This window comes from Zerene cesonia, chromosome 1, assembly GCF_012273895.1.
Source record: "Zerene cesonia ecotype Mississippi chromosome 1, Zerene_cesonia_1.1, whole genome shotgun sequence".
NCBI classification, from domain to species: Eukaryota; Metazoa; Arthropoda; class Insecta; order Lepidoptera; family Pieridae; genus Zerene; species Zerene cesonia.
In genome coordinates, this window is record NC_052102.1 from 10,915,644 (window position 1) to 10,931,216 (window position 15,573).

The 15,573-nt window shown below is 34.2% G+C and overlaps 2 protein-coding genes across 2 annotated transcripts in view; one reads left to right on the forward strand and one right to left on the reverse strand.

The window, feature by feature from the left end:
* Positions 1-15,573, reverse strand: part of LOC119840235 (laminin subunit alpha-1) — a 132,943-nt gene that overhangs the window by 81,780 nt on the left and 35,590 nt on the right. Inside the window, exons 4-5 of the mRNA XM_038366788.1 lie at positions 1,839-2,093; positions 133-294 (exon numbers count right to left, since the gene is read on the reverse strand). Of these exons, the coding sequence (XP_038222716.1) occupies positions 133-294; positions 1,839-2,093 (417 nt within the window). The remainder of the gene's footprint in view (positions 1-132; positions 295-1,838; positions 2,094-15,573) is intronic.
* Positions 4,563-7,620, forward strand: LOC119840626. Its single transcript, XM_038367350.1, has 2 exons — positions 4,563-4,762; positions 7,352-7,620. Exons 1-2 carry the CDS (start codon positions 4,599-4,601, stop codon positions 7,524-7,526), a joined length of 339 nt encoding a protein of 112 aa, XP_038223278.1. The 5' UTR covers positions 4,563-4,598; the 3' UTR covers positions 7,527-7,620.

Below are 15,573 nucleotides of genomic sequence, written 5' to 3' on the forward strand. Positions count from 1 at the left end.
CGTATTTTTTTATCAGCGATGTTAGCCTTAAGGGCTACTGCATCTCACACTACCTATCAAACTACCTTCATCTTTAAGGAGATTTCTAAGGGAAGCAATTCATGGAGAATAAATTTTTATAATTCTACTAACCTTATCATTAACATTGCAGTGACTCGCATGTCCATGGCAGAGACATCTCGCCGCCAACGTCAGTTCTCTGACAGTATAATAGTTGTGGGGCATAGCGTGCGTCGCTCTAAATGTTATGCGCACGCGCCGCACCGTTACTCCTTCGCCGACTGCTACGTGCATCTGCAATGTGAGTTGGCCTTTTGGTTTTGGGATTTCGTAAAAGTATTAGGAATGAAAAAAGTACCATGTCCCCTACTGCGGTATGGGGCAGATGATATACATCTGTTTCACTGATCGATTTTCTTTATGGACAAGTAGGTGATCAGCCTTCTGTGTCCTGCCAGACCGAGACATTTTTTTTTTATTGTCTCCACCGGGAATCGAACCCAGGACCCCTCTGTTCTACGCTCACGCGTTTACCACTGTACCAAGGAGGCGGCGGAGGAATGAGGAGGATACTAAAAGTTTTCGGGCATGTAATAAAAAAACCTTTTCAACTCGTAAATTCACGTCATATTTGCATTTTGAATTAATTTTTAAGTACGTTTTCTATGTTGTACCACATATAACATATCACCTGCTAAACATTTTAATTTTGCTTTTTTTTTGCAATAAATATTTGTGTATTCATTTGAAAAATGTTATATTTGTGATACCACCTTACCACTAATATTATAAATGCGAAAGTAACTCTGTCTGTCTGTCTGTCTGTTATGCTTTCGCGCATAAACCGTTGTAAAAGTTTGTATGGAAGTTCCTTATTGTCAAACATAAAATTATGTAAGATTCTTTCACGACAACCACTTAACCAATTTTGACAAATAGTCCAGACCTTGGGAAAACCTACTACTAAGCTAGGCTACTCCTTACCATGTCGCGCGAAAGCTAGAATAAAATAGTTTTTTTTTACCGGTTTATATTTTTTCTTGTTAGTTTCAACATAAAAAATATCCCCAGGGTTCCCAAATTGCACATATAATGACTCACATATTGACTCATAATTTAGGCCCATGATAATAGTTAAACATTTATTATGATTACGAATTCTGTGTAAACGTTTATTTTGCGAAGTGCGAACAAAGCTACTTCCACACACTTATCGTGTGCTTATCAGATGCGATATTGTATTTGTTATGATAGCCGATATGTTTATGAGTAATACCTACCGATTGTTGACAAGCGTTTATTGTAACGTTTAGTATCACGAGTTATTTCTATTCCGAATTGAATTAAAATCCATATACATATATATAGTACATATAAAGCTAATCATTAATGCATAAATTATTGACTGAACCGGAAAACTACAACAAAATTTCTATTCAATCGTCTCTAATTCATCGTTTTGATAATATAACCCTGAACCCTGAACCACTTTAAAAAAAGGGTGTGTGTGCGATTCACACACTATAGAAGTGAAACTTCAGTGAATCGACAAAAGAATGAGATGAATATCATAAAAAGGGTAGGATAATTACAAAGTTTGTTTGTTTAACAAAGAGGAGAGACCGATAATATAAAATAGTAGGTATATTTCTGTCTCATTCTTTGCCGGCTTCATTCTACACATTTTTGTATTTGTGTCTCTTACCTTACGTTTTTTCCGTTGCATCAGGCTTGAAATCACAACGATTCTAAAGAAGTTTCACTTCAAAAATCTCACAGCATACAAAACTTGCAGTACCGTACAGTACACAGAACATGCTAAGATGTCACAAGAATACCTCTCCATTTTCCAGTGGCTTCGGATTGGCAAACTGCGTCGAACAAGATAGTTTCTCCTTCCCTTTCTGCGCCCTAGCCTTCCTCCGTTTCCTTTCTGGTCGAAGGTCCCAGATCTTCTTGCAGTGGTCCCTGTCCCCGAAAGCTCGGAGCAGCCGCCAGTCATCTGCTGCCTCGGTGAGAGACACTTCTAGAGACCAGGCTAGCGGCCGCGGTGACGGCCCCGACTTTATTATCACGTGGAGTAGCTCCATTTTCTGGAAAGTTATATTTAATTTTAATTCATGGATACTCCTAAAGTTTGTCATGCAAGTACATAAAATAATTGAAGTTTTTATCTTTCGTCTATTGTACGGTTCATACAAAAATGACTGTACGCATTTTGATGAAACTTTTATGTTATTAAACTTTTCATCCTTACAAAGCCTTAATTTAAATATTTTGACGCATTCGTAAACGAAATCGCGGGCAGAAATAGTAGGTGTTTTTCCGTGGCATTTCTTTCATTCTTCCAAATTATTAAAATACATGCTTGCATTTTCTGGACTTGAGTTTCAAACTTCGACCCAAAACTATACTATGTATATGCCATATTATAAATGTTATTTATTGAAGCATATTTGCTAATAGTTTAGTTTCAATGAATAACCTTGACCTAATAAAATTAATGGCATTGACGTACTAAAACTCTGAAGGATTCTGAGTCCACTTGAAATTTGTAAATTTAAAATTCAAGTCACAATACTTCAACACTGAGTCAATGTCTACGCTTTGATGATTAAAATCGTAAACAAAGGACTGGGAAGGAATTAGTTAGGCATGTGTCGCCTATTAGGCTCCCTGGATAGATAGTATGGAAATTGTTTATTTTTGCACCACTTACTTGGTGGGAAAAACAAACATGGAACATGTTTCGTGTGACGTTGTCACAGAAACAATCTCGCTCTTTGGCTAATGAGAGGAATCGTAAAGATTATATACTCCTGCTTCTAAACGAATGTTATGAAGAGACGTGTTTTGTATTATTTTTGAATTGTTTTCACGCAGAAACTACTGGAGCGCTTTCAAAATTCTGTCACCATTAGAAAGTTAGCGATGCCTGGGCATATGGTTAGTGTATTATAAAACGATAATTGAAAGGTGATGTATAGACGTATATTTGTTACTTTTTGATGCAAATACCACTGATCTGTATGGTATTCAGTACAGAGATAGATATTCTGTATTAGCGCATAGGCCAAATTTTATTCGGGTACAAGACGAGTGATGCTGCCGGTTCCAGATAGTGAAATATAATAACGTATCAACAATCAAACAGCTAACAGTCACGTATAACTTTTTTTTAAATTTATCTTTTAATGAATAGACAGAGAATTCCGTTTTAAAAAGGTCATAAAAAATTATCAACCATGCACGAATGCTTTAATTCAAACGATGTCATTAAGCAGAAATCATCCAGTTCCCAGGCATCAGCAGCATTTCAGTTTGAGCATTCTTCATAATAAATCACGTGCAGGTATCTCCTTATGAGGCGGAGTAAAAACCGACGCGGAAGGCTCGCGTGCCGACCCTTCGTTAGTTGCACCATACATGGTGCATCTTGTATTACTCTGTTGATCATTTTTTCTTCCTCGTTAGGGCCTTTCAATATGCCTTAGTTTGGATGTACCGTTTTTGAAGTTTATTATTTACACTTTGTAGTGATTACGTTCATTAAAAGATGGGTGAAATAAAAATGGATGTGAAGTGAAAGTTATCTTAAAATTGTTCGAGTTAACTCCAATAACAGATGTTTTGATATTCTTCTTCTATTTTTCACTCCGTCTAATTCTTTATGATTAGTTCACTTTGTCGTACAAAAACCTTACCCTCTAGTTAGACAAGCTTTGATTTTTATTGGGGAACGTTTTTAAATTAGAATACCATACTGTCCAAAATAGGCTATTTTCTCATTAACGCAATCAGCAGCGGTTTTAGGATGCGGCGATTAGGGTAATCGCCCAGGGCTCCGCTCTTGAAGGGGTTTCGATACAACATCGGGTTGATCACTTGCTGTTCTTTCAATCGAACTTGAAGTAGAGTAGTCGAGATTCGTTTGATTATTGTCCTTTTATCAAAGATTTAGTGCTAGGAAACTACCGGATAACAATTTTAAAATTTATCATCTGTATTCATATTTTTTATATTTATTTACATTTATACTTTTAATCTTTAGATGTCATACATTTTTAAACTCAAATTTTATTTTACCATTTGTGCAAGCATGAACTTGTCACTTAAACACAAACTAGACCTACTTTCGCATCACATACTCTTTACGACGGACAGAGGGCGTAGCAAAGACCTGGAGCCCGGAGGCTTGCAATGGTTAAGGCCACCTCTGAACATAATCTATATCAAAAAATTATCAATGTATCTTCTACAGCGACATATACAAAAGTCCTGATTTAAACTAATCAAGACATTTTCATTCCTTATGTTTAAATATAGATGTAGAAATCCAGTATTAATCGTATTGTTATCAGAAATTTTCTCTTTAGAAACTACTATTTCATAACACAACAGAAACAGAGCGTTTCTCAAGCTGGCTTAACGCTAATCACTCTATGTCATTAAAACATCATAAAGTCTATTTATAACAAAGAGCGATTTCACCAACGGGTCTCAATTGATCAAGCATTCGCTTATCAGATAGCTGTTATCATCGATAGCTCGCACCAGTACTTCACGGTTCTCTGAGCGTGTGTGATGTGACTGGTGTGATGTCTAAGCCGGGGTCCAGTATGCAGTCAGTGAGGGTGGAACCGAGGACCTTTTACAAGGACAGCCAGGGCGCCAAATCAGTGGATTTTGTGTATGTGAACTCGGCATATGTGGGGAGCGTTGATGACGTCAACCAGAGTCGCCTGCAACAGCCCCCAACAACGTAAGTGCGGATGTGAACGTGGGTGCGTGTGTTCGTGTGTTTATCTGTGATTGGATTATAGAAACATGAAAGATATGAGTGATGATTAAACTGGAAGTAATATAAAATGTCATGGCTATAAAATAATGTGGTCACTCTTCGTCCTTTTTAGTTTCGATACTGTTCAAATAAATATGGGGTATTTAAATTCCCCTAGTCGTAATAATAACATAAGTCATATTAAAATAAAGTTTCTTATTGTTGTATATCTAAAATATTAATTATTATATAGGCACGTGATTAACAGCAATTCCCAAACAAATTCGCCCCCAACCCTCCGCCGTCGAATAGAGAACCTCTTTCATGATTGGGAATTTCTATTGAAACGATCTCTGAGCGGAACACTATATTCAAGTAATATAATGAGACACAACTCAGGTGTATAGTATATTAGCTGTGCCCCGCGGTTTTACCCGGTTTTAACGGTGTAAAGCCTTTCTCAATAAATGGGCTATCTAGCTCTGAAATCATTTTTAAAATCGGACCAGTAGTTCCTGAGATTAGCTCGTTAAACCAAACTCACAAACTGATATTAGTATAGATATTAGTGACGTATTAATTGTTACATCGATCAGTTGTAAATTACTCATTAAATTTGATAAAAAATATTAAGATAAACTGTTAGTTTTCACGTTATCGTACATCTGAACATTTTCACAAGATAACGCGTGGAAATTTATTTAAATCCCAAATGTCTTTGCATCTCTAGAGATTGCTTATCACTAGTGATTAGTCCAGACTTTGCCCGGATAATATAATAAACAGCACATGCATTGTGGCGTTATAGCTGGTGTGTTAAATTTTTATTTTTTGTTTCATGAAACATTAATTCTAAAACCACTCAGCATTAAGGCGTAAAATATAAGATAATGATATCGATATATTTTTAATGAAAGATAAATTTCGTATTATATTGTTAGCTTTAGTTATGTCACCGTTAGATTATAAATAACGTAACTTAATCATGGAAGATTGTACTAAGCTTTTGAAATTGTGCAAAAATTCTGAACCGGCCCAACCAAATCACAATTCACAATTCAACGAATTATTTTACGATAATTTATCCATAACAATCCTTTAAATTTATACGAAACGACAAAGTTCTATCCGATTTTATTTCCCTGTCATCATGTGAACCGTGCCTCAGTGTTCCTCAGATAGTTATAAAATATTAATTAATAGAAAATTTCAGTTGGTGTATGTGACTGTAGGGCAAAAGACGCACATTCGAACCTTGCTCAATGATTGTTTTTTTTTTATTTCAAACGGTATTTGATGCTGTTAAACTAAAAATAAAATTCCTCTCATTGTCTAGCCCTATAATATAAATTCTACAGCACAAAGTATTGTTAATATATACAAATCTGGGTTTTTCATTGAACGTAACTTCGCCGTTAATATTTATTGAAAAAAATCTAAATTGTATCTGTTCAGTGGCATTGTTGTAACATACACAAAAAGCAATTGATAACTCCGTCTGTGATGTCCGTCAAAATAATTTAAAATCGCATTTAAATCGTAAAAATGTACGTCATCTTATAATGACGTAATTTAAATATCAAAGTTTTACCACAGATAACATCTTGTGTATAAAATTCCCGTGTCACAATTATAGTTACCAAACTCCTCCGAAACGGCTGGACCGATTCTTACAAAATTTTGTGTGCATATTGGGAAAGTCTGAGAATCGGCCATCTATTTTTCAAACCCATTTAAGGGTTTAAGAATAAGAGTAAGGAGTAACACCACTTGCCGGGTCAGTTAGTAATATTATGCTATTATATAGCCTATGTCCGTGATTGTACTATCTACCTATAATTATTTCATTGTTGGTAAAATATTGACGATTCCTTAGATTAGAACAAGAATAAAGAATAAAATAAATGTATCTGTGCAAATGTTCTGACTGTTAAATCATTTTATTAAACAACCAACGTAGTTATGTTTATGTAAATGTAGATACTCGTATTATAGATTTTCAGAAAGCTCCTGAAAATATTAGACCACTTTTATTCAACAATGCAAATAGCTTATCTTATCCTACCACTTGACCTATAGTCTCGAGTCGTTTCTAAAAATATGTTCTTACGGATCTATCTATCAATTTTTTATTTTATTATTTATTAGGTGATAATATTCTTTCGCTAAAAGATAAAATTGCATGGACAATACGAAGAAATTTATCTGTTTATTAGCTTTTTTATTCTTCTCAGTCGAAATCACATACGCTAGCATTACATTCAGTATTGTCCTTATATTGGATTTGCTTGAATAAACACCGACTCTTTTGAATTTATACCAATATTATTACCGACATCCCACGACCTTAACTATCACACAATTGCTCCCATTATATACTACTACTAGCACCGACTTTGCCGATGGTACATATATAGGCTTTCTTACTAAATGGGCTATCTAACACTGAAAGAATTTTTCAAATCGGACCAGTAGTTCCTGATATCAGTGCGTTTAAACAAATTGTTCAGCTTTATAAAATTAGTATATAATACATATAAAATTATCTATAATACCCATTTTTAATTCCAGGGTAATCAGAGAACAATACTGGGCCTGTTCTAAATGGCCTCTGGGACAGAGAGTACTCGCGATCACCGTGGGAGTCCTGCTCGGGGCTGTGATAAGCCTAACCATCCTGGTGGTCATTAGAGGCGAGGATAGCGACATAGCCAACATCCTCAGAACTATACCAGCACCGGACTAAAGAGTTCCTTCCTTCAGAGTTTATTAGACTTATGCTTATCCTATAGGGTTATATATTTTATCAACCGACTTCAAAAACGGAGGAGGTTATTAATATGGCTGTATTTTTGTGTATGTTAGCTGATAATTTTCCGGGTTAACCGATTTTTGTTGATGTGGTCATTTAAATTCGGACTAAATCTGACATTTTGAAAGCGGTTGAGATTTTTGTTAAAAATAATTACATTATAGATAATATCTGTGGATTATATTCACAGTATATATAAAAGCCTTATATACTCTACATAAGGTCTCCATTGGAATGGTTCAAAATATTTGTTATTTAGCATTAATCAGAGAATGTAGCAAGAGCACGATTGTTTTACTGTATTCTATAATTGCATTATGTATTTAACGTGCGTTTAAAGCTATGCGAATATACATATGGAATACGCAGAAATAATGATAACTTAAAGAGTTCAATAACAAAACTAAAACAAAATCTCCTCGAATCGCTTTTTGAAGTGAAACTTCTAGAATCGTTGTGATTTCAAACCTGATGCAACGGAAAAACGACAGGTAAGAGACACAAATACAAAAATGTGTAGAATGAAGCTGGCAAAGAATGAGACAGAAATATACATACTGTTTTATATATATTCATCTCATTCTTTTGTCGATTGAAGTTACACTTCTATCGTGTGTGAATCGCACACACACCTTTTTTTTTGTTTTATGACAATTAATGGAATATTTCCAATAAACTACACAATCAGTATTTATAGTATTTGTTTTGAAAATCTTTGAACTCAGCATAGTATAATAATATTTTAATACGTAAAAACTAGCTATTGTCCGCCCTGGCTTCGCCCTTAGCACATCTATGTCACGTAGTGTAGTTGCAGCTTTCGAATGGAGAAATATTTTTTTAAATCAGTCCGATAGTTTTATGTGAAAACATTCCAAACATACAAACAAACCTTTCCTCTTTATAATATTAGTATAGACGTAATGTATTATTATGTAATATTATAATCAGGTAAAATAATGTAATAACAAATTTTCATATCGTCTTTAGATATCCCACCGTTATCGAAAGTTTTTGAAACCCGAAAGATGCGATGCTTAAATTGCCAATACATAGTTTACTAAAACACATTCCACATGGTTTTATATTAGTACTAGCTGCGCCCCGCGGTTTCACCCGCGTAATTCTGTATCCCTTAGGAATATCGTAATAAAAAGTTGCCTATATGTTATTCCAGTTGTCCAGCTATCTACGTACCAAATTTCATTGCAATCGGTTCAGTAGTTTTGCGTGAAAGAGCAACAAACGCACACACATCCTTACAAAATTTCGCATTTACAATATTAGTAGGATAGGATAGGATAGGATTATAATCCATAGTATCATACATAGGTTTTATATTAATCTTGAAGGAGAGATATCTGAGTTAACCATAGGTATACGTAAAACTATAAGCATCTACACGCACCGTGAGACTGTGCGTTCTATTGTTGCTAGTAACAAAATATTATTGGGCACCTACAAACAGTCATTGCTATAAATGTGGTGAAAAAATCAATCAAACAATCATACTTCACACGCTTCAATTACATGTCTACTAATAAATAATCTCTCCGTCTGAACACACAATGCTTATCACTTACTTATCGTACAAAATAGATTAGTGAAACAATTGTATAATGATACGACACAAGAAAACTGACACAGCATGTCATTTTGTTGCATTTGACGTTTTTTTCAAAAACATTCTTAAAGATTAGAGCACGTCATATGATGATCTTCCTGAAATATTCAGGTAAGTTTCAGTTGTGTATGGTTAGCAAGATAAGAGTTGCCGACACGAGATAATATAATGAAAACAAACACATGGAAAAAAATGAAATTTTCGGTCATCGAGTATTAAGATAATGGTATATCTTTCAATTAAAATTGTTGATCGTTTCACGTTGATTTATGCGATATTGTTTTTAAAGTTTTTATTTAAATCAAAGAGTTAAAGAAATACGAACTGTCATTTGATATTTATGTATACCGGCTGTTCTGGGGGACGTTTAAACAAACAAACTCTTCAGCATTATATTATAAGTATGGATTAATTGAATTTATTTTTATTTGGTTTTCAAGAATCAATTTTCTGCTGTATGTGATTTGTGTGTGTTTGTTAAATCATTCTATATGTTTGGATATAGAAAACAACGATACTTATGTATGTGTGTTTCTGTATTCTGTTACAGATAAAAAAAAAAAATAAAAAATAATCTATAATTACTTGATAATATATCTAATAATGTAAATAGGTAACGTCATTAAATATAATTAGAAAAATGTTCTAGTATACCAACATTTGTTTGTATATTGACTAAAAAAACAGGATGTTTTCTATGTAATTTTCTTCAAACAATCAAGTATTTATATTATGAGTTTTAATAGAGATAAGATATCGTGTTAACTAAGCCGGAATAAAGTATGACAATGATTATTATACACGTATCTATAGGTAAATTTAAAGATGTTATTTGTAAATAAAATATTTGACATATTATATAATAGCTATATATGCCTACGTTTTATTTATAACGTAACCCAACGACACCGTCCTGTCCATAATAAATAAATAAAGTCAAATATATTGTCGCATTTCCTGTAAGAGAATTAACGTAAAGAAATGATCCCAGTCATGATATTATTTTATTGTCACCGGTGAAAATTTGATGGCGGTATACTTTATTGATGAAAAATGATTAAGTTTATAAGTGAAGCTTAGTAGATTTATTAAGAAATATATAATATATATAATATATTGGATTTTTTACGATTCCAATTTGATACAATTCCATCAATATCTGGCCAGCAGTTACCGCCACCAGACGTAAAAACAAACACGCTTCCGAAACAGCTTTATCTCTAAGCATACATCAATTCAAAACATAATTTCCTCAACTTGTTTGAGCTGACATTTTTATAACGCGATAAAACCTAAGCAATTAAAACAGATTAAAGAGTAAACATTTTGACCGCCTCCTCGGTACAGTGGTTAACGCGTGAGCGTAGAACCGAGGGATCCTGGGTTCAATTCCCGGTGGGGACGCAAAAAAAAAATGTCTCGGTCTGGCAGGGCACAGAAGGCTGATCACCTACTTGTCCCAAAAGAAAATCGATCAGTGAAACGGATGCACATCATCTGCCCCATTAAGCACACGGGACTTCACACACAAAGAGTAAACATTTACTCCTATTGTATGACAGCTATGTCAAAATTCTGACCAGCTACGCTGATACGTAGAATTATCATCATCAGGCCATATATGTTCCCACACGCAGGCCTCCTATGAGGGTTCAGGTCATAACCACCACGCTGATCAAGCGCTGGCCAAGGAACTCTGTATAACAAACACTCACACATCCTTACAAACTTTCGCATTTATGATAATTATAGTAGGATGATAAATGATTGGGATAATTAATCGAAATAAAAACTATCCTATTCTAAGTTGGACCAAATTACACATAAAATGCCAAATTTCATTAAAATCGGTTGAGTTGGTGAAGATAATTGGGAACATACATCATTACATTGGATTTTTATATATTACTAGCTGCACCCGGCAAACGCTGTTCTGCCTTACTCTTATCGTTTAGTGGTATGAAAAATAGATGTTGGCCGATTCTCAAACATACCCGATATGCACACAAAATTTCATAAGAATCGGTCAAGCCGTTTCGGAGGAGTATGGCAACGAAAACTGTGACACGAGAATTTTATATATATAGACTAGCTGCGCCCCGCGGTTTCACCCGCGTAAGTCCGTATCCCGTAGGAATATCGGGATAAAAAATAGATGTTGGCCGATTCTCAGACCTACCCAATATGCTTACCAAATTTCAGAGGAATCGGTCAAGCCGTTTCGGAGGAGTATGGCAACGAAAACTGTGACACGAGAATTTTATATATTAGAAAGATTAAGACGATATATACATAGTAGGATTACCAATCGTCTTGTTTACTCATTTTGACTCTAGATGGCAGTATTACCAATTATAGAATAATTGTTGTAAATTTGTTGGTAGATGGCGTGCATCGTGTAAAATGATTAGAAATATTAATTTTATTTTATACTAGTTGCTCGCCCTTTCTCCGTCTGGGTTGTCAGTTTACTATGTAAATCATTAAAATATATTTCTATTATATTATTTAAGCGAAGGATAATCCAACAATTCAAAATTAATTATTTGCAGTTCAACTTTTCATGATAATTGTCTGTTAATTATATTTGGATACACATACGTATAGAACTTTCTGGAACTTTCTTTAACATTTATTTTAAATTTTTTAAATTATATATTTGCGAAACAAGTAAATAAAGCTGAAAACACTTTTATTAAATACAAAGCCAGATATGTCAAACTTTAAAAATGACTATAGATATTTTGGCGCCAAAACGCTCAACTTTTTATTATAAAGATAAAATATTATCCCGAGGTCCTCGTGGTTTAATAAACGAAAAATTACAATCAAACTCGAAAACAGATCGTAATATTAGTTTTGCTTAATACAAGATTACTCAGAATAATGTTGATACGAATTAGACATACAAATAATCAGAAAAACATTATCTCAACGCCACAAACTTTCTCACCTGGCATTATAACATTTCATCATTATTACGAGACCAATAAAGATCAAAATGATTAATGAAAACCTCGGGTTTTGTGAGCCGACATTTTTCAACGAGATATCGATCTTAATTCGCTTTTTGGTGTTTTAAGCAAAAAGATTAAACTGCTCGTAAAATCTGCCCTTTTCAGCTAATTGCGTGTGTATGATACGTTTTGCAATATGTGAAGTAAACTACATATAAACGATCATATAAAGTTAATAGTTTGTATGTTTAAATGCAGCAATCTCAGTAACTAGCGGGGCGATTTTAAAAATTCTTGTTCTTAAGTTATATACCACGAGGGACCGGGTTCGCTTGGCGGACCTTGCTCATAGTATTAGAACTATGATTGAATTATATTGGAACTGTGGCGCAAATCTGAGTAAAATTACACTTTAATATCTAAAGCTAGATAATGGGAACGGCTGCGCTACGTTGTTAGTTTTACAAATTTATTTCTCAAAAAAAATGTTAGTTATATAATTTAATGTATATAATATATTTTTTTATTAGAACTAAGAGTCGGTCCAACTGTTCCGTAGGAACCAGAACAAAAAGATACAGACCGACATTAATTTAAATAATTTTTATTCATTTTAAGCTCCTATCATAATATTACCACAGATAACATAATACTATAGTATAATAAAGGAATTTGTCATATATTATAAACTTAATATATATAAATCTCGTGTCACAATGTTTGTCCTCAATGGACTCCTAAACCACTTAACCAATTATAATAAAATTCGCACACCATGTGCAGTTCGATCCAACTTGAGAGATAGGATAGTTTTTATTATAATTTAAATTACAATAAACAACTACCCAACGAGTTTTACCCGTTTACGAGGGTAGGTGTCAAAAGAAAGACGTGTTTTTAAGAGCTCCTAATTTTATTTAATTTTGTCTGCGTTTTTAGTATATTTTGTATACAAATGTTTTAAAAATCTGTACCTGGTGTCACTGGCTTTTTTTTCCTTATATAAATTTGTTTCACTTACTTCATACTATGGCACAAAACACAATGGACACAGTAATGCAGTCAATGGTTGACATGACAGTTACTTTTAATGCACGCTTGGAAGAATTTCAACAACAACTTGATGGTATTAAATCTCCTGCTACAGCATCTTCAAGTCCTTCGGCAAAACTAGCAGCTGAATTTGATGTGTTTCGAACATTTGTAATAACATCCCTCAAGTGTTTAACAACGCAAATTGAAGTGCTATCTAACCTTTATGAAAAACAAGAAATGCAGCGGCGGAGGAAAATGTTGCTGGTTCACGGTGTCCCTGAACATACCAAAGAAGATACAGTATCCACGGTAGTAAAAGTAATTAGTAATAACTTGAATATACCAGAGATTGACTCTACTGCCATATCTCTTTGTCATCGTCTTGGTCGAGTCAAAAAGGATAAGCCACGGCCTATCTTAATAAAGCTGCACAATGTACTTCTAAGAGACAAGATCTGGTTTGGTAAAACTGGATTTAAAGGATCTGATTATACATTGTCTGAGTTCTTAACAAAAGCCAGACACTCATTGTTTATGGCTGCTCGTGAAAAATTTGGTGTTTCTAAATGTTGGACGGCAAATGGAAACATTATGGTGTTGGCTCCTGATGGCACACGTCGGCGAGTTTTTACTCAGGCTAATCTGGATGAGTTGACTGTGGTGGCCTGCTCTTCTGGAGGTACTTCTACAATAGCCGAACCACAGCGCCAGTTGGAGCCGAAGAAACCACTTTCTGCTGTTCAACGAGCACGGAGAAACCTCAAAACTAAGTAAAAGACTTTGCCTTCTTCTATTTTAGTACAGAGTTTGCCTTCCTTCGTCCTATATATAAAATTTCTTTCTCGGATTAATGTATCTATTTTTTTAATTTACACATCTCATATATATTAAGTGTAATAAGCTAAGTGATATGTTATATTTATTTTGTTATTTTTATATTACAGTAGACTGATTTAACATTCATTTAAGTTTAAAGTTACCCACTATTTTTATTATAATTATACTGTTTACATTTTCTTAATTTATTCAAGTCAGTTGCCAAATGTCAATTTAATTTGACATTGTAATACGTCAAATCAGTCCTGTTAGTCTCAAGTATTACTGTGTTGGCTACGAGTATTTTGGCTTGTGTTACATGTGCCTTATATTTTCATAATACTTTCGATTTTTTTCTTTTTTGTTATTTAGTTTTTTGTTTTTTTTTTCTGAGCCTGTTTTTATGTTGTAAAAATCATGTGCTAATTAGTGTAGCTGTTCTTTCGGATAAGCTAGTGGTACAAGGTAATTTGCAAATTTTATATTTTAATCTTATTTGCCCTTTTTTTATCTTATTTTTTACATATTTGTATTTTATTATAATTATCTATATACATTTACAATTCTATATATTGTAGTATATTGCTATTTAACTATTTATTTATTATATACCTATAAATATATCATAATACACATATTGCTTATGCTATGCCGAACTCTGATACTGACAGTGATGGAACTTATTACTCTCTCGCATCCAATGGAATAGACTGTGATAACAGTTTTCACAGTACATCTTTTTCTCCTTTATGTGAAAACCTTAAGTCCTATTTTAATCCTTTCCCTAATAATTTTAATGTAGTGCATATAAATGCACAGAGTATTCCGGCACACTACTCTGATTTATTAGCATCTTTTGAGACTCCAAACATCCATGCCATACTCATTTCTGAATCATGGCTTAAACCCTGTATCCCCTCCTGCTCTTACTCCTTACCCGGATTCCATCTTATCCGCAACGACCGTGTAGGAAAAACCGGCGGAGGTGTGGCTGTCTATCTTCGCTCATACATTCCTTACTGTATCCTAAGCTCTTCTCCTCAACCCCCGCCTTCCGATGCTGCTGAACATCTGCTGCTTGAAGTTACCCTCTCCCACACAAAAATTCTCCTTGGTGTATTTTACAATCCTCATCTTTCCTTTGATTATTTTGATAAATTTGATATTATCCTTGACCAATTTACGCCCAATTATGATCACACCATTTTAATGGGTGACTTTAATACCTGCCTCCTCAAATCCGACGCACGCGCACATAAGCTATCTTCCATTGTTAATTCCTTTAACTTACACATACTCCCTCTTAATCCCACGCATTTTTTTCCAAACTGTGCTCCTTCTCTTCTTGACTTAATCCTTGTTTCTTCTCCTGATAAAATTTCAAGGTTTGGACAGTGTCCTGCCGAGGGGTTTTCCTATCATGACCTAATCTTTGTTTCCTATGAGATCCGCCCTCCTAAGCCTAAACCTAAAATAATCCTACAGCGTAATTTTAGTGGTATCAGTGCGGATCGTCTTCTCGAAGATGCATCCGAGATTAATTGGTCTG

Coding starts and splice junctions, on each gene's coding strand:
- LOC119840626 (XM_038367350.1), top strand. CDS start 4,599: ATGTCTAAGCCGGGGTCCAGTATGCAGTCAGTGAGGGTGGAACCGAGG. Junction 4,763..7,351: donor CTGCAACAGCCCCCAACAAC/GTAAGTGCGGAT, acceptor TTTTAATTCCAG/GGTAATCAGAGAACAATACT.